This window comes from Thalassophryne amazonica, chromosome 1 (assembly GCF_902500255.1).
Source record: "Thalassophryne amazonica chromosome 1, fThaAma1.1, whole genome shotgun sequence".
NCBI lineage: Eukaryota > Metazoa > Chordata > Actinopteri > Batrachoidiformes > Batrachoididae > Thalassophryne > Thalassophryne amazonica.
Genome location: NC_047103.1, coordinates 54,689,991 through 54,711,396, shown reverse-complemented (window position 1 = coordinate 54,711,396; position 21,406 = coordinate 54,689,991). Strand labels below are relative to the sequence as shown.

Below are 21,406 nucleotides of genomic sequence, written 5' to 3'. Positions count from 1 at the left end.
ATGACAAACAGAATGGGAGAGATGGTGCAACAGGTTATAATTCCCTTTTCAAGATCCTGGGTTGTGAAATGGGCAGTCTTGAACATTAATTTGAACCCTTTAAAGTAGCTAGTGATCATTCCCCTGATGTTGTAGAGAAGGTTGAATCTTCGACTGGACTGGGTTGCTTGAAGCGAAACGTCCTCACGTGAAGCAGCCCAGTCCAGTGGAAGATTCAAGTTTCTCTACTATGGAAACCGCCTGGACGACTGAGAGCCTTCACAGAAACATTCCCCATGTTATTGGGGAGTTGGTAGAGCTCCATAGCAACATTAATGAGGTCAAGAGGGACTGATCCGTATGTGTTGGCCAAGTCAAGCCAGACAACTAACTGTAAGGTTGCTTTTACTCTTCTTGGCCTCCCGGATCAGCTGGTTGAGGACACCAGTATGTTCCAAGCACCCTGAGAAGCCTGAGATGTCACCTTTCTGGACTGATGTATCGATATATCTATTCCTCACCATGTAAGTAGTTATCCTTTTTGCCAAGACAGAAAAGAATATTTGGAATATCAGTGGTCATAAAAAGACATTGACAGAAATATCATTTATCGATTCATGATATTTTCTGAGGCAGTATGTCGTCCAGCAGAATTTATCGTGATGGGCCTAGATGTATGGATCTATGCTGAGTAGTGTTCTTGTTGGAGTTGTTGGAGACACTTTCCTCACTTTTTGAAGAGCAGAGAGATGTTCTCTTCTTCTGTCTGGGCTTCAGGTTTTGGTGTTCAGCTCCATCGCTGGAAGTTTTTGAAGTGCATCTGGATTCACAAGGTTCTTCTCACAGCAAATATTGAAATGTTCCTGATGGTTGAGAAGTGAAGAAATATATTTCTTAAAGTATAAAGAAATATGAAACACTGCTGTGCTATTTTCTATAAGGTCTCATTATTAGATGGTTAAAAAAATTAAAATAAAAAAATCTAAGAAATGCATTTTTTGGAATTCAGAGCATCGACCTCCCAGTATTACTGTATAAAATTTGGATTTTGAAATTTTTTTGGTTCTTGAGTTTAAAGATAGGAACGTTTGCCAGAAGGACGCAGTTTTTCCTAACAAGTACAGCTTATAGTTGTGAATATCTTATTTGCTCAAGATCTATTTAATATGGACTGTTTTCACCTTTAAATCTGCCCACTGAAAGTTAAAAGGTAAATAGAAAAAGTCCATGGAATAGCTTGAATCAGATCACTTTGTAATTTGTATTGCCTTTAAATCATTAACTTATTTTGTACTTTGATTAAGTTGTCTTATGCTCCCATTAGCCCAGAGTTGATTTGGCACATGCTTTATGCGGATGCCCTTGCTGACACAACTCCAGATCGGCGATGAGTGAAGACACAATTGTGCATGTTTTGATAGTGAATTATAGCTGTGCACTGTGCTTGCCAGTAGCATGTGCTGAAGTGTCCGTGTGGAGTCAGTGACATCAGTCACATAGACAGGTATGAGTGAATGTGTGTGCGTGCTTGTGTGTGTGTGTGTGTATAGATGATAGAACTGTAAAGAGCCCTTTCAGATGAAAAGATACTGTTACCCTTGAAAAATGAATATGCTTCTCATGGCCGGAGGACATCGGAATAACATCAGACAGCAAAATTGTAGTGTGCACAAAGCGCTCATACACGCAAACACACATTTATAGGTGTTGTCTGTCATCTACCTCCCTAATTGGGCAAACTTAGATCATTGAAAAGGCTAAGGTGCCCATGGGCACTTTTCTATATGCACCATTTCTTCTCATCTTTTTTTGGGTGTCGATACCCAGTAAAGTCCTTTTTAAACAAAAATGTATTTTTTTCCCACATTTTCAAGTTCATTTTTGATAACGTATTGATAACATTTATTTTCGTAACAGTTGGGCTTTTAGACTCCTATAGCCTATTCTGGACACTGTGATCTTTTTTCCACTTGAGATGGTTTCTCTTATCAGTCCCGTCATCACTCTGCCTCAACTCTACAAGGAGCTGCCAAAGCCAACAAGGTAGATAGAAGAAGGGTATTTTATTGTGTGTGTTTTTGTAATTGCCTTCATCTGTAGAGATCTGTAAGTCAGAAGCATTCTTACAGATAGTACATAAACTGTGGTCTGTGTAAAAAAAAGAAAAAAGAAAAAAAAAAGTACAAAGACAGATCTGTCTGTATTGTGCAGATGGGTATAAGCTTATAAAGCAGTGTTTTATTGAGGATCCTGAAGGTGGAGAGGTATTACGCAGGTCCAACATAAACAAATGCTTGGAATGATTCAAGCTAGACAGAAAGTAAGAGATACTCAATGACGCATGAGCATACGCTTTCCTTTTATCTCCTCTGAGTGAAGTTTTGTGTTCGTGCATCCCTGCCCTAGCCTCCTATCTTGTTTGGCCTTCAAGTGAAATAAATGAAGCATTAAAATAAGCCCATTAGCTGTGAAGACAGCTGGATCAGAAAAAGTACCCTCACTGTGTGGTGAGACAGGATGAGTCACACTATGATGTGATCTTCTTTAATAAAACAACTCAAACTTGTATATTCCTACAAATGCAACTTTAGGGACAGTTGTGTCTAAACGGATGACTCCGTTTCCTGTTCTTATTTTCTTGCTGTGTGGCACAGAGGTTTTTCCCACCTCTAGGGACAGTGAAGCAACATTACTACTGATAAGCAAATGAAGGATGACGGTTGTTACATTACTTATTGTCGCAGTGCACATATTGTCACCACAACGATATATGCCGAAGTTCATGGCCACATTGTTACACGGTGTGTTATTACATATGTGCCCAGAACATTGTTACATATTGTCCCGATATGCCGCAGCAGTTGTGTGTAAATATGTTTTTGCGTGTATGAGGGCCTTTGTGCACACTACAATTTTGCTGTCTGATGTTATTCCGGTGTGTGTGTGTGTGTGTGTGTGTGTGTGAGAGAGAGAGAGAGAGACAGAAAGACAGAGAGAAAAACAAAAAGAGAAAGAGATCATAATAATTTAGCATTTTATTCATTTGTATATATAGATGGCTTTGTAGCCATTTTTAAGTATTTCTGTTTTGTTTTTATCTTTGTTTTTCTGTGTTGTCATGGGGACCATGATGGAAATAAGTATGTGCTTTTTCGTGTCATCCTCGGAAAGTATATGTATGTATATTGTCTTTGTTATTTTATATCATGTATTTTGCCAAATTAATCAATCAAAGAGTGAGAGAGGGTGGGGGGGAGCAGGCAGGTAGAGCAGATTTTCAGTAATTCAATAACTTTTAACGAAACAATAAGGCACAAATTAGTTCCGCGTACCTCCTGCGTAAAAGATGCTTGGATTCACGCGTAAATTTGTGGATCAGCACAGCGTAAATCCCTGTGTGATCGTTGTGCCGACAGCACCCAAATCATCCTCATCTGTGCGTACACGACAATAAATCATTGTGCACGCTTAATAGAATTTCACAGCAAAAAGCACCTGTTTAAATGTGTGGTGTCGCTGGCAGTCGGCGATTTCTGACGTCCGCCAATCTGGGTCTGGATCACTTCCAAAATTGGAGTCTTCCTTGGCCTAATAATCTGTGGTGCAAATTTCGTAAAAATCTGTGTAGTAGTTTTGACATATTCCTGCTAACAGACAGACAGACAGACAAATGAATAAATGGTGATGATTTTATTACGTTCTTGGCGGATGCAGTGCATGCATGTGTGTGTGTGTGTGTGTGTGTGTGTGTGTGTGTGTGTGTGTGTGTGTGTGTGTGTGTGTGAGAGAGAGAGAGAGAGAGAGACGGAGGGAAAAAAAAACAATTCATAGTTAAATATCACAACAAATCAGGTCCTTCATTATTTATTGGGGGGAATACAGATAAATGAATAAATGGTGATGATTTTATTACATCCTTGGTGGACATAATGAGACTGAGTGTGTGTGTGTTTGCGTGTGTGTGTGTGTGTGAGACAGAGAACAAAACTATTAATAGTTAAACATCATATTTTATTTCTTGATCTGACAACCAGTGACGATATGTGCCTTGATTGTCTGTATATATTATCGCTTGGGACAATATGTGCCGGCGACATTATGTGCCGGTGCCTTTGAACGTCGGCATACATACAACTGAGAGGCATCAGCATCATTTGGACAGCATTCATTTGATCTGGGGACATGAGGTAAATAAACATTGTAAGTATTTTTAGAGTTCCTCAGTGAATTTTGCCCCATTGGAATGTGCAGGGTCAATCATTTTATGAATTGTGTGATTGTAAAAATGACCTCAGTGTTGTGAAAGTGTAGTGACACGGACCCACAACAGGGGGCGCAAATGAACGGACAATAGAAGGAGTCAAATTTGAACACTTTACTGTTGTGAATGCCACAACCATACACAGCAGATTATAGAATGATACAAAGTCAATGGATAAAGGTGTCGTGTGGGCGGGCTCGACGATAGGAGACGTCCGTCTAGAGAAGAACCGGAACCACACGATTTCCTCCGCCACCGAACCTGAAGGATACTGGAGCCGCCAGGTCCGGAGTCCCTCAGGTGGCCACCGTCTCCGCATGTCGGATCTGGTACTGCTGGCGAAGAGCAAAGACAGTCAAGTGTGGGTGTGTGTACACCCAGTAACAACGGTTACCTCAAATCACACACTCGTGCAGCTCCTGTTTAAGCACTTATCTGGAAAGAGTGAGAGGCGAAGACGTGGGCACTCTCACAAACCACCAATCAGCTGACAAGGCTCCACAGGACAACGGCTGCTAACAGAGCACACGTAAGTTATAATTCCTTTAGTACGGCAGAGAATATTACCTCCTTAGAAGAACGATATCTCGGCGACGTGGTGGAGGTGTCATCCTGCTTTTATCCGGGATGAAGTGCAGATGATCGGTGACAGCTGTCACAGTTGATGAGTGACAGCTGTCACCTCGGCTGTTCCTGTGAGGCGGCAGCGCTCTCTAGTGCCTGAAGCCCGCACTGCAGGCAGGGCGCCCTCTGGTGGTGGGCCAGCAGTACCTCCTCTTCTGGCGGCCCACACAACACTCAGGTTATATTTTTGTGCGTCTTTGGCCTTTACATCAAATTGATGATGCTGTCATACATTGTGTAGTCGCTGTAGGGACTGAGACACTCTGGAAATATGTTGACGCTGGCGGAGCTCTGCAAAATTGCCTGAAGAGATGAGGCTGCCACCATGCTGCGCACCTTGGGCAAGTGCTAGTACACCCTGAGCCTCCCTTGCCAGGGTTACGGTGTTTCCATGCTGCCTTGCATGTTAGAGGAGTAAAGGGTAAGGGAGTAAACCCTGTCAGAAAATCTAATCCTGTTGGACCTGATGCACGTCCTGGTTTCCTTGCCCCCTCAGAAGTGCTGCAAGTCCTGCATCCTTTTATTACTGCCTAGGCTCAAGAGCTGAAGGTATGGTTGTGACAGTTGTCATTCTGAAATCTGGTGTCTAGGGATACTTCGGCAGCTGACCATACGGCCACACAGCCCTATTTAGGGATGGCCTGCATGCCCCAATCTGGGGAGGGCACTAGAAAAGGTGCGCTGAAAAAGCTGACACCAGACCATAATTTTCTGGATCAAGTTATATTAGTCCTTTGCAAATAAACACATCAATAATATCCTGCAGAAAAGGTGTTTTTCACTGTTATGAAGTACAGAGGTGCTTAAACAGGTAGTTGAAAAATGGCATGCCAGTAACATGGATTTTACATTCAGACTTGAGTTTTACTGATGTTGATTTTCTGAATAAACCTATTTCAGCTCATTACAGTTACAGTTTGAAATTGTGTTATCATGTCCATGTTAACTCCTTTGGACTACCTACTCTGCTTTGGCGTAGAGACATGGCACTTTAAGTACAAAATCAAAGGGATGGGACACACATGGCAGAAACTGCCAGACACCCCCCCCCCCCCCCCGAAACCGACAGACGACTGCACTTTTTTTTTTTTTTTTTTGGTGTGGAGGGAAGGGAGGGATGGTGCCTCAAGTCTGTTTATTGACTAGCCTCTCCCATCTTCGTCATTTGTTGTCCTTAAGGGTTAAGTAATCGGGATCTAAGTTATGCAGTAAAGATAAACATTCAAAGCCGTGATCTGCAGGCCTACAGAAAAGTGGAAATGAAATAATAATGTTCCTAGTGAGGTTCAAAGATCAGCCATCTGAATCAAAGATGAGTGATCGGGATCAAAGTTCACAGATCTGGATCAAAGCAGCAACAAATATCAGGATTACAGGTCTGCATAATGGATGAAAGATCATGAACAGAAGCTGGCAGTCACAATCTAAGAATGTTTGAGAAGACTTCAAAGGAAGAACTTTTCAATGAAAAAGAAAGGACAACAAAAAAATGTGAAGGAAACACAAGACTGTTGGACCATGACAGGAGCTTTGTTAGCTATTTGGAGCTGAACAACTTTGGACATCCAGTCATAGAGCTAAAAAAAGAACCTACATAGGTGTGTCTACAAAATGTGGTGACCTCACCTTGCAGTGATTTTTTTTTTTTTTTTTTTTGCAATCTCCAACAACAGAAACACTTTTGATAAAGGTAATTTCTCCACCCATTTTAAAAAACAGATTTTTTCCATTTATGAACACACAAACCAAAATGAGATGCTGTTTTTCTTTTCTTTTTTTTTTTAACAAAATAAAAACTTTTTTCTCTGCTGCTTTCCCTGTTTTAGTTTTCTTACTTCAGAACAAATGTCTCTTGCCTGTCAAGTACCAAGACTGTTGTGTTCACATTATGCTTACATAAAAGCCTGTAACAGTGTAAGCACATGAGATTGAGCAGAGTACAATCTGACTCAGCCAACCAAGTCTTAATTGGCACTATAAGGGTACAGTGGTCAGGAACTGCTTTGGTGCTATGTCTCATAGAAGCACATTTGTTGTAATTGGTCTGTATGCATATATATATATATATATATATATATATATATATAATATAATATAATATAATATAATATAAAAATTTTATCAGAATACAACATCAAGTCAGTTCAATTTCTGAGATATTGATCTGGTCAGTTCAGTACTGGGGCGGGGTGTTAATCAATTTCATCTGCTTTGGTGTTAATAAAATTAACAACAGGTGCACTAGAGGGACACCAATGAGATGACACCCAAAACAGGAACAGTTTTACTGGTGGAGGCCACTGACTGCTGCAACATTTTTCACTTTGATTTTCTTGAAGTCTTGAAGGTTGATAATTTTCATTTCCATCAAATGATGTGGCATCCTTTCTTTCCAAACACATTACCCAGTCCATATCAGGAAAGATGTCAACCATGATTTTTTTTTTCCCCATTGAGATCTGATGTGTTTTTAATGTGTTCCTTTAATTTTTTTGAGCAGTATATGTATATTTTCCATTCACGTGTTAAAAAACGGACTACATCAGTGGCTTTCTTTGTGGTTCAAGCAAAATCCACTTTGCCTTCTCAACCTAGTCATTGCATTTGCTTTTAAAGGTACGGTGCTGTAAATTGTTTATGAGTGATACTGACTTATGACAGCTGAAGCGTGACAACAGAGGCTGGGTAGGCTTACAACATTGTGCGAGGCTGCCCTTGAAGGATGGCACTGAGACAGCTCACTGATTACAGTGCAAACACAGAAAGACTAAACCACAACAAACAGTGAAAACAATCAGTGCTGACATGTTGGACAATTTATTTCAAACAGCATGCGAAATTAATGTTTTGTTGACTGTCAGTTCAGTTCAATTAAACTGTAATTTAATCTTTGCTGATAGAAACTCCAGCTGTCAATAGGGCGGCACATTGCATAAAGATATGCAAGGATGGACGTAAATGCTCGTAAATGATGGAAGGCCCATACATTTTTGGTGACGTATACACAAATGAATAATAATAATGAGCGGTACGGTGGCTTGGTGGTTTATGCTGTTGCCTCAGCATGTTTGTGTGAGTTACCTTCAAGTTACCTTCAGCTTCCTTCCACTTCCAAAGATATGGAGGTGAGGGGAATTATTTTAAATTGACTGTAGCTTTGAGTGAGAATGTGAATATGTCTGTCTATATGTGGCTCGGCGACGAACTGGCAGCCTGTCCAGCGTGTACCCTGCCTCTTGCTCAGTAATCACTGGGATAGCCCCCCCCCCCAATAACCTTTAATTAGAATAACTGGATATAGACAATGAATGAATAATAAACTTTGTGCAGTAGTCTTCCTGAAAGAATTACAACTTAAAGTGCTTTACATCCCAGCAAATGATTTTGAACTATTAGCAGGGGTTAAATGGCAGCGTGGTGGTGTCTTTTTCCAGAGAAGGAGGTTCCTGGTTCAAGACTCCCGCGACCATTCTCCATCTAATGTAGAGTTGTGTCAGGAATGTCATCGGGTATAATATTTGTGCCAAATGGAGATGTAGAAGGAACTTTCTTGCAGCAGCATTTAAATGAATTCCAGTGTAAAAAAAAAAAATCTTCACATTTAATTCTTCGTCCTTTGCTGTTAATTTGCATATTTGCTTTTCCACATTTCTTCTGACCTTGTTAATTATGTGCAAAAACAACCTGATTGTTTAATGATAATATCTCAATAGCTCAGCTATTTCAAGAGGCTTGCATCCCTCTAAAAGGTATTTTACAGTTTTTGAGTTATCCGCATCTGTTAAATCAAGGGTTTTTTTTTTTTTTTTGGCCTACTTTGTTGTAGGTAAACAAACTGTCTACTATTTATGCACACCGTGATATATAAGGCCATCCTCTTGTAGAGGCCATGTGTCTCATTTAGATTCGGGCTCTTTATTTATTTATTTACAGTACACTGAGGAACCAAGGAACATTGATCACAAGCTTAGACGTCCAAACCCTATGACAGTTGATGTTTTCAGGGCCATTGACTTCCACGCTTCATCTGAGTTCTCACTCCCTTGCAGTGCTGTATGTAGCATTTGCTACAGCCACAATTGCGTGAGGCAGAAAGGGAGGAAAGCAATCACTGTGGAACACAGGGAGTGAATATGGAAGAAGAGAGGGAGGAAGAGAAAACAACAAAAAGTCTGGCAAAAGACTGAAAGAGTGTGCAGCTGGTGGAGGACCGAGCCTGTCCAAGTTTATGCTTTCCCCCAGAAAGCCTCTGTCATTCTTTTGCTCCTCGTGCAGCCGCATCTCCTTCATAAGGCTCTGTTATTCTTGTACATTTTATGCATGTGATTTAATGCATGCAAGTCTTTATGGTGGTCATCTTCAGTCATGATGGAATGTAAAATGTGACGCATCGCATCCTCACTCCTATCTTATGTAAATGTGTTTTATTTTTGGTTCTTTTATTGACAAACCTGTGACGAGATGAATATTTTGGGTAAAAGTCATCTGTCTTTCATTGACTATTGTCCCCACCACCAGCTGAGATATAATTAAATATGAAATCATTTTCCACGTTCCAGGAACAGATGCTTTGTAGTTGAAATGTCAGACCCGTGGTCATCGTGATAATTGCGCTGCCATATCTTCAGGGCTGTTTCCTCTTTATGTCTGTGTGTGGGCTCAGATGCATCACGTTTGAATGTGGCTGCCTCTCTGTGTTCTTACATCTTTAAATGATTAACATTATGCTCACATGAAAGAGCAAGGAAGCTGATGCTTCAAACGTTCTTTCCTCACTGCTAAATGTTGGTACGTTATCATTTGATTGAGTTGTGATCTTTTTTTTTTATTCTGGTGACCCATGCAGCTGTGGTGCTAGTTTGCAGTCTGCGTTTGTTTTCTTGACCTTGGAGCAGTCTCCACACCTTCCCAGTAGGTTTGCTTGTGTGACTCTTTCTCTATTGCAGTAACATCAGAAGAAAAATTAAAATTGATAACAGAGCAGGCAGATGTAGCCAACATGTGATGATTTTGAATTGGCCACAGTACACTGGTGTGATTTATTTTATTTAATTATTTATTTTTTTGTGATTTTGACATGTGCGTGTGCTTGCACGCGTTCTTGACTGACACACTTGTGTGTATGCCACTTCTTTCCCACGTTGTAAAGGACGGTATCCCACAGTCCTCTCTCTGCATCGCTCTCTCCCTCTCTCTCATTTCTTTTTTTCCCTGTCTCTCCGCTTTCTTTCCCCCACTCCTGCTTCCTGCCTGCACCTGTACTCAGTTCTCCAGCTCCAGCTGCTTCCATCTCAGCTCAGCGATGTTGGCTGGAGCCCATGTTGCACTTGGCATGTCCTCTGAGAGCCTGGGGCCACACTTTACGTGCAAGGGCCAGGCAGGCCCCCGCACTGAGAAAGCTCCAGTGGCCATGTGTAGCTGAGGGCAGACTAATGATAGTAGGGCTGTGGGATGGAGAAAGAGCTGGTGGAATTCTGGGAGTGAAATGCTGACTCATTTTTAGTTCTGCCTATGCAGGAGATTCAGGGAACACATGAGGCAAGTGCAAAGAAGGGAGGGAATTTTCAGAAATGACAGTTTTTCAGATGCGATTTTGTAACAACTGACCATTACCTTTCAAAACAAGAAACTTATTCCCATACAAAAATGGCCACATTCTAAAAATGTGACAGACTTTAGATTGTTTTGTATATATGCTTGTGGATATGCCCTTTAAACTCTCAGTGAAAACAAATCTCAACAACATGGCATAAATTAATTATGAATTCGATATGAATCCAATGGAAATGTTCCTTTTTTAAGTAATATTTTTATTTTTTAGAATTTTTGAGTGTTGCACACATACAGATAACAACAACAGGTTACAATCAAAGAAAGAGTAACAGAACCTTTAACCAAGAAACAAAAAATGAATCCCCCCACACACACATACAAAACTTAGCAACTTGAGGTGGCATGGTTTGATTTAATGCTGTCTTTGTATACAAAAAAAAAAACAAAACAACAAATTCAACAAGATTAAAAAAAATGACAGATACAGGCAATGTCCTGGGGATGTGAGATGAGTGGCATGATAAGTTCACCAGTATTGGTTCTGTTTATACCACACAAAGCTTAGCTTCTTCACTGAATTTAGCAAGTTCTTCCTGGCTGCAGGGAGAACGTTTCAGTCAGAGCAAGAGAAAAGTGACGAGACAGATAGCGCAGCGAATTAGAGGTTGTAACCATGTTCACTTTAACAAAACTGTTCATTGGACTAACAAAATGGTATTTTGCGATTGTTTTCTAGTGTTAAGCTATAAATTACAAATAAACACAGAAAGACTGTTGTGGTTAGAGGTTTGGGTGGGACCGAAACGTTGCAGGCAATGGACCCAAATGCAGGGAGCTGGACATAGTGAAGAGTACAAAGGAAAATACATTTATTTGTAATAAATAGAGTAAAAGTGCTGCACTAGGGTGCCTGCAGTGTGAAGAGATGGCCCACCTCCTGGCGGTGAAATGAGGGAGCTGCAGGATCCTGAGCCAGTCTTGAAGGATAATATCAGCTAAGGTTTCAGGGTTCAAGACCAGGTGGAACGCTTGCCTCCGAGACCAGGAACTATGGGGAATAAAGACACAGGGTGAGTGAATGCACTCGTAATGCTGGAGCCTCAAAACAGTCACAGTTTATAAAAGGTTTAACACAGGTTGTTTCAGAGGTCAGGAAATAAAGTTCTGTTCTTAAGAAATAAAGTTTAATGTTCAGGAATTTTTCATAGTTCATAAGTTGTATCCAAAGGTCAGAGTTCAAGTGCTGCGTGTTGTAACGCAGTTCCAATTAAGCAGGACTTTATACACCTGGGTTCTCAATTGTTTATCAGAATTCATGCGGTTCTTAGGAAGAGTTCTTGGAACAGTTCTTTATCATAGCACAGTCACAAACAGGAGTAAGTGAGAACGGGATCTCAATGAGACAAAGAGGAACTTAACTGGCATGTAGTCGACATGCGCACTGTGCCAAAAACCGAGGAGTTCCAAAAGTGACGTTGCTGTGCAGGTAGTCAGAGCCAGGATCCAGGTCCGCTTAGGAGCCATACCGAAATCGTCTGGAACATCAGGAAAAGACAGTTTGATCTAATACGGGAATTAGAGGGGAGGCCAGGTTACCTGAGCTTTTGCTGCGGGACGCTTCAGTGTCTTAAGCGCACAGCTGGAAGACGCAGTCAAGGTCACAGAGCGGCATTCAGGTTTGATCCTCTTGGAGATTGCCTGGATCATCGAAGGTGGCTCTGGAAGCTGGTGAGGCAAAACGAGGCAAGCAAGGCAACAGACAAACACGGCACACAGGTATCTGGCCATACATGAACAGAAAGTCAGGGTTTAAATAGTCTATCAATAATCAGTCACTCATCTGAGCCAGGTGTGAAACTGAGGGTTCCATCTAGTGGAGAAACTAACACGACACTGTTAAAACAAACAGAGCTAAAACCAGGCTCTGAGGGAAATCCTGACAAAGACTGCAGCAAAAGTTTCTCTCCCGGTCCATTCAGTGTCACTTATGAATCCCGTTCTCTTTACTGATGCACTCGTAACACATCTAAATCTTCACTTTCACAGCCATTTTGTTTTTGCTTAGGACAAGTCAGGGGACGGACACATGAACATTTTCAAGTCACTGAATATGTCTTGTACTTCATTTATATCACTCTTTAATAAATACAAAGAGTATGGTTCTCTATGGCAAAGTTGTCTACAGGAGGCAGTTATCAACAATTGTGTGACTGTGCAAGAAGGGGAATAGTGAGGAAATCCACCAAGACATTGGTGAAATTGTGCATCATGTAACTCTTGTCTGAAATTTTAATGTAAGAAAGCCTGACTCATGTTTTTACCCAAAGCCAACATATGGTCATAGAGTATTGCGAAGCCCTGGTGTCCTTCTGTCAGTCTGTCTGTCCGTCCATCTGTCTGTCCGTCCGTATACAGCATAAGTCCAGTTATATTACTGCCACAGTCTTCAGATTCACAGGGAACATTCTTGGGACACAGACCTTGGACAAGTTTGAAGATGGCTAACCTTGTCATATGTTCAGAGGTATTTTGAGAGTTTAAAAACTCACATTCTGTTTCAAACTGTTCTGTTTTGGTTTTGAGTGGCGGGCGTGACAGCCAATCAGACTAGAGCTGTACAGTGACATCAGTGGCTGGTCTCTCCAAAACTGCTTTGTTTTGTGTGTTTATATATATATATGTTTATCACATAATATGTAAAAGCTAGCGAGAAATAAACACTTCTAAAACCGAAAATGCCATTTTTGGAACATAATAACACCTCTGAACTTATTTTGCTGATGTTAGCATGGTGATGTCACAGGCTGGTGGCTAACTTCCTGTGGAGTTAAATTTGTCTCATTAATACCAGCAAATGCAGAGAGGGTCATCTACAAATATTCCTTGATTTGCATAACTTCAAAAAAAAAAAAAAGAAGAAACGTTTCATTGAAGTCTCGCAGAACACACTCATTGCTTGCTCACTTTCTTGGTTGACTGTTTTCAGATGTTCATTTTCTAATTGTGTAATTACTTGTGCTGTCCAAAAATGGGCAAGTCAAGTGTCAACCGCTGGGACTGAAAATGCACCAAACATGAAAATGTCAAAACCTGCAATTCCTTGAATGGCCAGTTGAGACTGGCTCCAAAAGTGAGTCAGTCCTCATTGAAGTCCATGTTATAACCTCACAGCAGTAATAAACATGTTTGCACCCTGGTCCAAAAAATAACTTTAATAACTGTTCTTAGTCGCTACTTTCATCATTCATGACAGCTATATGTTCATAACTCATCGGTTTTAAGCCATAAAGTTATGAATAATTAGTCACTGTAGGTAGCATAGGCAGCTAGCAGTGGCCGCTAGCTCCTGTGGACTCAGCTTTGTTTTATTCCAAATATCTGAGGTAATATGGGTTAGTGTGTGGTTAACACATAATCTGAAATGTCTGTGCTCCAGCATTTCCACTGAGTGAAATTTTAGTACAATAATCTGCAAGTTGGCACTTATGCTAGCTTGGTGACATTAGCAACATTGATAGTGCCACGGTTATAGAGATGGACATAGTTGTTAATACCTGCACCCATACTGCCCAAGAACCAACACCCAGTTTGCAAATAATATGTGTTAATTATCTGAATTGAGGTGCCCCAGCCTGTTGGTGTGTGCTATCTTGGTGACTTTGAGATAGGCAGGTGTGTTTGGGCTTTGTCCCACCCATGTCACACTGGTGTTGCCCACTCTCCACCCTATTTTTGGGTTGGCTGGGAGTTAGAGTCGGGCACTGATAAAATGGTGAAATATAGATCTACCTCATTTGAGCTTCAGATCAGCTCTTCCAAAAACCTATGGGTGACATCAAGTAGGGTTTGTACAGTATATGTACGGTCTGTGCTTGTAGTGTACACCCCTTTTTCAAGTTATATGTTTTTTAAGCTTCTTTCATTTTCTACTTTCCCACAGGCACCCAGTCAAGAGTTAAATCTCACATTGCACAGCTAAAAAATTGGACCTATTGGAATAGTAGAAAGAGAAGTGATGTGCATACACCGTGAGAAACAGCAGTTGTATTTTTGTGCATAATTTAATTTTCTTTTGCCTATCATGAAACTAACCACCGCACCATATGCTAAATTATTAACCCGTTTTGCCCCACTGGCAACAATTGTTGCCGAAGTGTATCACTGTCATTTTCTACTCACAATAAAAAAAAAAATCTCAAAGGTACTAATGTAACTTTTTCCATTTATAAAAAAAAATCGGGGCATAAATGGGTTAATTCTTGTTCTCATGAAAGTCTAAATGTATTCATCAAACATGAAAGTTTCCTCAGAATGTGGAAACATTCTGGTACCAGACACTCAGCTGCGGCCATAATTTTTGTCTGCCACAGATAGAAGCGTAATTTAAATATTAAAATGCATATTTGCAAATAAGAAAGGGAGATAAATATTAGAAACTTTGTATTCTTGTTGGCTTTCCCACTCTTTCTCTCTGGCCTTGATTCTGTTGAAATTCTCAGGCATTCTCCCCTTCACACAGAAGGGGGTATAACACACACGGATTTGCAGACCTCTAAATCTGCTCCGTGACAGCTCAGTCCCACTCTGTCAGGACCGAAAGAAAGCGAGGAAAATCTATGTCCAGGCCCAGAAGAAAGAGGACAGGATATATATGTCCCTGTGCTTTGTTTGCCATCCCTGAGCTGAGATCTAATAGTAAGACATCAGTTAAGTGCCTGGCGAAAACTCTATTGTGTAGTAATTGACCCTGATGAAGTGGTGGGCCTTTAATTTGGAATGTTGCAAGCACTCTGAATTGATAACTTGGCTCATAATCTTCAAGTCCCCCTGTTTTTCTCATCTTATTTTAAGTCTTAAGTGTTCATTTAGATGTGTAAATAAAATTACTTACTGGTACAATTTTACATGAACATAGGAAGAAATTTTAGAGAAATAAGACAACAATGATCATTAATGGTTTTATGATGATTGTGTGTAGTTGTTTTGACAGTGTTCATATGCCCCCTTGGGAGCACTGACATAGAACTTTACCTTTGGAATTTAAGAACAACAATTAAAATGTCTCTTGATGCTTTGAGAATCTGACAAACGATAGAATTCATTTCCTTCCTCACATCTCCTGCTCCTCCCCCCCCCCCCCCCCCCCGTGTCTTTCTCCCAATCTTTCCCAACCCCACTGCATTCTCTTGTTTCTTGCTCATCAACCCAGGTACCATTATCCTGTCCCTAAGATCTTCTATGTGCAGCTGTCTGTGGGGAGTCACGAGTTTATTGGTGAAGGACGTACACGCCAAGCAGCCAGGCACAATGCTGCTATGAAGGCCCTGCAGGCCCTACGCAATGAGCCCATCCCTGAACGGCCACCACAGGTAAACACTCGAGCACCTATCAACATAAAGGCATGCAGTAATTGTGCAGACAGTGTAGTTGTTAATTAACATATTTTTGTCTGGGAATTGCTGCCACTAAAAAATAAATAAAATCTAACCATAAGCAATAAGTAAGTCTCCCTTTTTCACTTAGGGTTTGCATGTTTGTTTGGCACAAGTTTTATGCCAGATGCCCTTCCAGACCAAACCTTGCATAACATGGAGAAGGGCACCCCCTTCGAAGTACTTTGAACTGGGACCCTTCTGTTCTGGAAACAAGCACACTACCCACTTGGCCACTATAAGTACTTCGTAAAAAATCTACATACATAAATACATAAATTAGCAAATTTAGGTGAAACTGATTTTTTTTTAATTAATTCAAAGTTTCACTTCTTTCAGCATGGCTTCCCCCGCTAATGTACTTCCACTGTCATTTTTTTAAATACTGTAAGTACCTACTCCAAGCCACCACCCATTTTTACCATAGAGTACCAGACTTTGTATTTTTAAATCATTGTTCTGATTAAGCGATATGTGAATAAGATGTCTCCTCAGCATTTGAGATTGAGGAAAGCCTAGAAAAATTCATAGAGTCAGGAGGTAACTGACAGATGCATTGGTGATGCTGATATCTTTGCAGGAGAACAAATGTTTAGGGTCATGGTACTTCCTGTCTTACTGTGGGGTTGTGAGACTTGGACGCTAACCAATGACCAAAAGTGATGACTAGATGTCTTTGGTACCTGGTTACCTTGAAGGATCCTTGGGTACTGATGCACTGACTGCAGAGGCTCAGAGTAGGAGTAACACTTGCATTGTGAGGAAGCACCAGCTACAACATCTTGCCATGTGGTGCATTTCACTACATAATCCAGTACTTAATTTTAATTTTCATTTATTCAATTTCAGTTTCACTTAGTGTTGAGGATGCCAACAGCTAGAGAAGACCAAGATCTCCTTCATCTGGCCCAGGCTTCCCCTGGTTGTGATAGATAGATGGTTACTTTGGACAGGTTGGAATGGACCAGTTGTCTGCCCGGGTTGTTGCCATCCAGGGCCTAAGTCAGTTTCATCGTGTCGTGGAATGCAGTGAAGCGAGACACCAGTACATGCTCTCAGACTTCTCTTGATGTGAATAAAGACAAAATGTAATCAAAGACTCGGAAATGTTCACGTATCAATCCTGTACTTGTTTGAAGAAAACGGGCTGTAAAATTGATGATTTGTATTTACTATGTCCAGTTATTTATGGTCTCTGAAAATGGAGGCAAATTGCTGTAATCGTTGAATGGTTAATGCACTAGTTTTGTTTAAACCCTGGAATGAAAGCAAAAATGTACATTACAAGTACTTCGTAATTGTTTCATTTCACTTCTGTTGTGGTGGTGCATAGAGGTAAAATGGCTCAAATTATCATTGTCCATTTACTTGTGGACTTGAATGTAAATACACATCTGTAATGAACTAAAAAGTGAACTCACTAGACCATTCCTTCTTTTTCATATTTTCCTATATCTATATTGACTGGGGTATATTTATTTACAGTGTGGTAATTTTCTTTCTGTCTACACCTAGTATTACCATTCCTAGAGTTTCAACTTGGAAAACGCTATTAATTGTTGTTATCTTCTCCCGGAGGAAATTAAATTACCCCATATCCTCACAGTTTGGCATTACCGGTGGTTATTCAAAACGTGTTGGCTCCTCTCACCTACCTGATTTGGTGTCTTAAGGCGTCAACCTCCACAACTGAACTCTTTGTTTGCTGCAGCTTCTGAGTTTTGCTTTTCAAATTGAAGCATATTGTGTCTGCAGTGTTTGTCTGTCACTCTTTGTGTGGGCGGGCATGCATAGTTTATGTGTGGGCGCTCTCAAGTTGAAACTCTTCCTTTTACCTTAAATTTTGATCAAACATGCCAGATCTCTCTAATTACTCTCTAATTTCCCATTGCATCTATTTAGAATAACACTATGTAAGCACACGAGACACAAAGAAGACCATTGGTATTTATCGGCCTTTAGGCAATAAACTCGTAAAACTGCTTTGTTCCTCATAAATCCTTGCCAGTGTATTTACATATTGGTCATACCTGTCAATGAAGTGATACATTTCCCACTTTGAACAAAGCAGGACACTTTCCTCATATTCAAGCTAAAAATACCCATCAGTGTCTCAAAGTTTTCTCATGGCAAGGGTTGTGTTGTTTTTTTATGAACCAAGATAATGTTTTTGTTCAAGGAACAGTGATCTTAGTAGCCGACACCATGCTGTGAAAAGTTATTTTATATATTTTTAGGCTTCACAAGCAGCAACATATAGGCCTGTCTGTTTATGTTATATGCTATGGTTATTATGTATGTTAGCCCTAAGCCTCATCCTAACCCATGAATGAATGAAACACCATATTGATATAATTTGTCTAGACAGTAGTAAATGACATGAAAAGGCACAACTGGTTCAATCATTTGCTGCCCGTGCCATATGAGAGTTGCCGTCCAGTATGGCTGCAAAAACACATATCATGTGATCTGTGACTTACCTGCACATTATGTTGCACCTGTCAAAAAATATCTCTTGAAGAGGAAAAAAAAAATCATATATCAGTCACATTGGACTATAATTCGCACCATTTTCTGTGTTATGAGCTTTTAATTTGGGATTTCTGTGCATGTTGTAGTGTATTATCACTGCCATTTATTATTTTATCATTTTTTTTAAGTGCTTTGATTCTTGGATAGGTTTGATATAATTAGTCATTATAATTACTATTATAACAAACTTGTGAATTGTCAGTATACAAGTTGCACTGGAGTGTAAGTCGCCTCTCAAACTAGTAAAAAAAAAAAAAAAAAAATGCAACTTGTACTCCATAAAATATAGTATCTCTCTTTAATAACTAGTTATTATTTTCTGAAGGCCTTTTGAGATGTGCGAACATGCAGCTAGGTCCAAAGGTATTAGGACAGTGACACAGTTTGTGTAATTTTGTCTTTGTACAACACCACAATGAAGTTTAAATTAAACAAGATGTGCTTGTCATTTAGACTTTCAGATTGAATTTAAAGGGATCAACAAAAAATACTGCATTTGAAGCCTTGATCATTGCCTCTGACAGCAAGATTTACAAAAAATTAACCATCATATTATCTTGTTAGGCTCCTCTGTTCATTTGAGCCTCAGAAATTTGAGTGTTGTTTTTGACAGTTCAGTGTCTCTTGAGCATCATTCCCAACAGCTGGTTCAAAATTGTTTTATCATTTTCAAATTTTTTTAGAACTCAGACTGCTGGTGTTAAAGGTAGAACTGGAGACCTCTATCCCTGCTTTTTGTTCTCTTTTAGATTATTGTTCAACCTCAGTTCCAATGAAGTTGGGATGTTATGTAAAATGTAAATAAAAACATAATCCAATGATTTGCAAATCCTCTTCAACCTATATTCAATTGAATACACCACAAAGACAAGATATTTAATGTTCAGACTGATAGACTTTTTTGTTTTTGTGCAAATATTTGCTCATTTTGAAATGGATGCCTGCAACATGTTTCAAGAAAGTTGGGACGGGGCAACAAAAGACTGGGAAAGTTGATGAATGCTCAAAGAACACCTAATTGAAAAAGGGGTGACTGTCATGATTGGGTATAAAAGGAGCATCCCCAAAAGTTTCACCTGTTCACAAGCAAAGATGGAGCGAGGATCACCACTTTGTGAAACATTTATTGAGTGTTGTTAGAAGGAAAGGTGATGTAACACAGTGGTAAACATACCACTGTCCCAGCTTTTTTGAAATGTGTTGCAGGCATCCATTTCAAAATGAGCAAATATTTGCACAAAAACAATAAAGTTTATCAGTTTGAACATTAAATATCTTGTCTTTGTGGTGTATTCAATTGAATATAGGTTGAAGAGGATTTGCAAATCATTGCATTCTGTTTTTATTTACATTTTACACAATGCCCCAACTTAATTGGAATTAGGGTTGTAATAATGTAATGGTCAGATTGTGCAGAATGTTGCTGCAAGACTTTTAAGTGGCACTAATAGAAGAGCTCACATCCTTCCAGTTTTGGGCTCTCTTCGGTGGTTGCTAGTAAATTTTAGAATTCATTTAAAAAAATTTTAGTTAAAATTTTTAGGGCCCTATATGGAGACGCTCCCCAGTATATTGCCAACCTGCTGAAACCTTATTCTTCTACCTTATTCTTCTACCCAAGCCCTTACAGTGCATCTGGAAAGTATTTACAGTCGTTCATTTTTTCCCACATTTTGTTATGTTACAGCCTTATTCCAAAATGGAGTAAATTAATTTCTTCCTTCAAAATTCTACACACCACACCCCATAATGACAGCATGAATTTTTTTTTTAATTTTCACAAATTTATTAAAAATAAAAAACTAAGAAATAACGTGTACGTAAGTATTCACACCCTTTGCTCAGTACTTTATTGATGCACCTTTGGCAGCAATTACAACCTCAAATCTTCTTGAATATGATCCCACAAGCTTGGTGCACCTATATTTGGGCAGTTTTGCCCATTCCTCTTTGCAGCACCTCTCAAGCTCCATCAGGTTGGATGGGGAGCGTCGGTGCACAGCTATTTTCAGATCTTTTCAGAGGTGTTCAATTGAATTCAGGTCTGTGCTCTGGCTGGACCACTCAAGGTCATTCACAGAGTTCCTGAAGCCACTTCTTTAATATCTTGGTTGTGTGCTTAGGTTCATTGTCTTGATGAAAGATGAACTGCCACCCCAGTTGGAGGTCAAGCTCGTTCTGGAGCAAGTTTTCATCCAGGATGTCTCTGTACATTGCTGCATTCATCTTCCTTCCATTCTGACTAGTCTCCCGGTTCCTGCTGCTGAAAAACATCCCCACAGCATGATGCTGGCACCACCATGGTTAACTGTAGGGATGGTGTGTGGTTTTCTCCCAACATGACACATGGATTTCTTCCCATCCTGTCTTTGGCTCATGCTGAGAATGCTGAGAATTCATGCATTTGTCTCTTCTAGATTGGACTGTTGTAATGCTTTATTTTCTGGTTTACTGCAGTCCAATTCTTGTGTTCTTTTATGGTTTTGTCTTTTTATTGTTTTAAGTTTTTAATTCAGTTTTCTCTGTTTTTGTTATGTTGTGTGAAGCGCCTTGAGGCGATCTCATCATGAATTGATGCTATATGAATTAATAAATTTGAATTTTATTCACACCAAAGAGTTCGATCTTTATCTCATCTGACCAGAGAATTTTGTTTCTCATGATCTGAGAGTCCTTCAGGTGCCTTTTGGTAAACTCCAGGTGGGCTGTCATGTGCCTTTTACTAAGGAGTGGCCTGATTGGTGGATTGCTGCAGAGAAGGTTGTCCTTCTGGAACGTTCACCTCTCTCCACAGAGGAATGCTGGACCTCCGACAGAGTGACCATCGGGTTCTTCATCACCTCTGTGATTAAGACCCTTCATACCCGATCACTCAGTTTAGACGTGCAGCCAGCTCTGGGAAGAGTCCTGGTGGAGCTGATCGGCTTCTGTTTATGGATGATGGAGGCCACTGTGCTCAGTGGGACCTTCAAAGCAGCAGAAATGTTTCTGTACCCTTCCCCAGATTTGTGCCTCGAGACAACCT

The 21,406-nt window shown here is 40.1% G+C and overlaps 1 protein-coding gene and 1 long non-coding RNA gene across 3 annotated transcripts in view; one reads left to right on the top strand and one right to left on the bottom strand.

Annotated features, from left to right (window-relative positions):
* The window catches only part of stau2 (staufen double-stranded RNA binding protein 2), a 316,665-nt gene that overhangs the window by 40,086 nt on the left and 255,173 nt on the right, over positions 1 to 21,406 (top strand). For both annotated transcript variants that reach the window (XM_034170168.1, XM_034170176.1), the window contains exon 5: positions 15,627 to 15,786. In XM_034170168.1, the coding sequence (XP_034026059.1) occupies positions 15,627 to 15,786 (160 nt within the window). The remainder of the gene's footprint in view (positions 1 to 15,626; positions 15,787 to 21,406) is intronic.
* LOC117510475 lies at positions 7,176 to 17,965 on the bottom strand. Its single transcript, XR_004560733.1, has 3 exons — positions 17,685 to 17,965; positions 16,619 to 16,621; positions 7,176 to 7,186 (listed from the first exon to the last, which is right to left on the bottom strand). It is a non-coding gene; the product is annotated as an uncharacterized LOC117510475 (long non-coding RNA).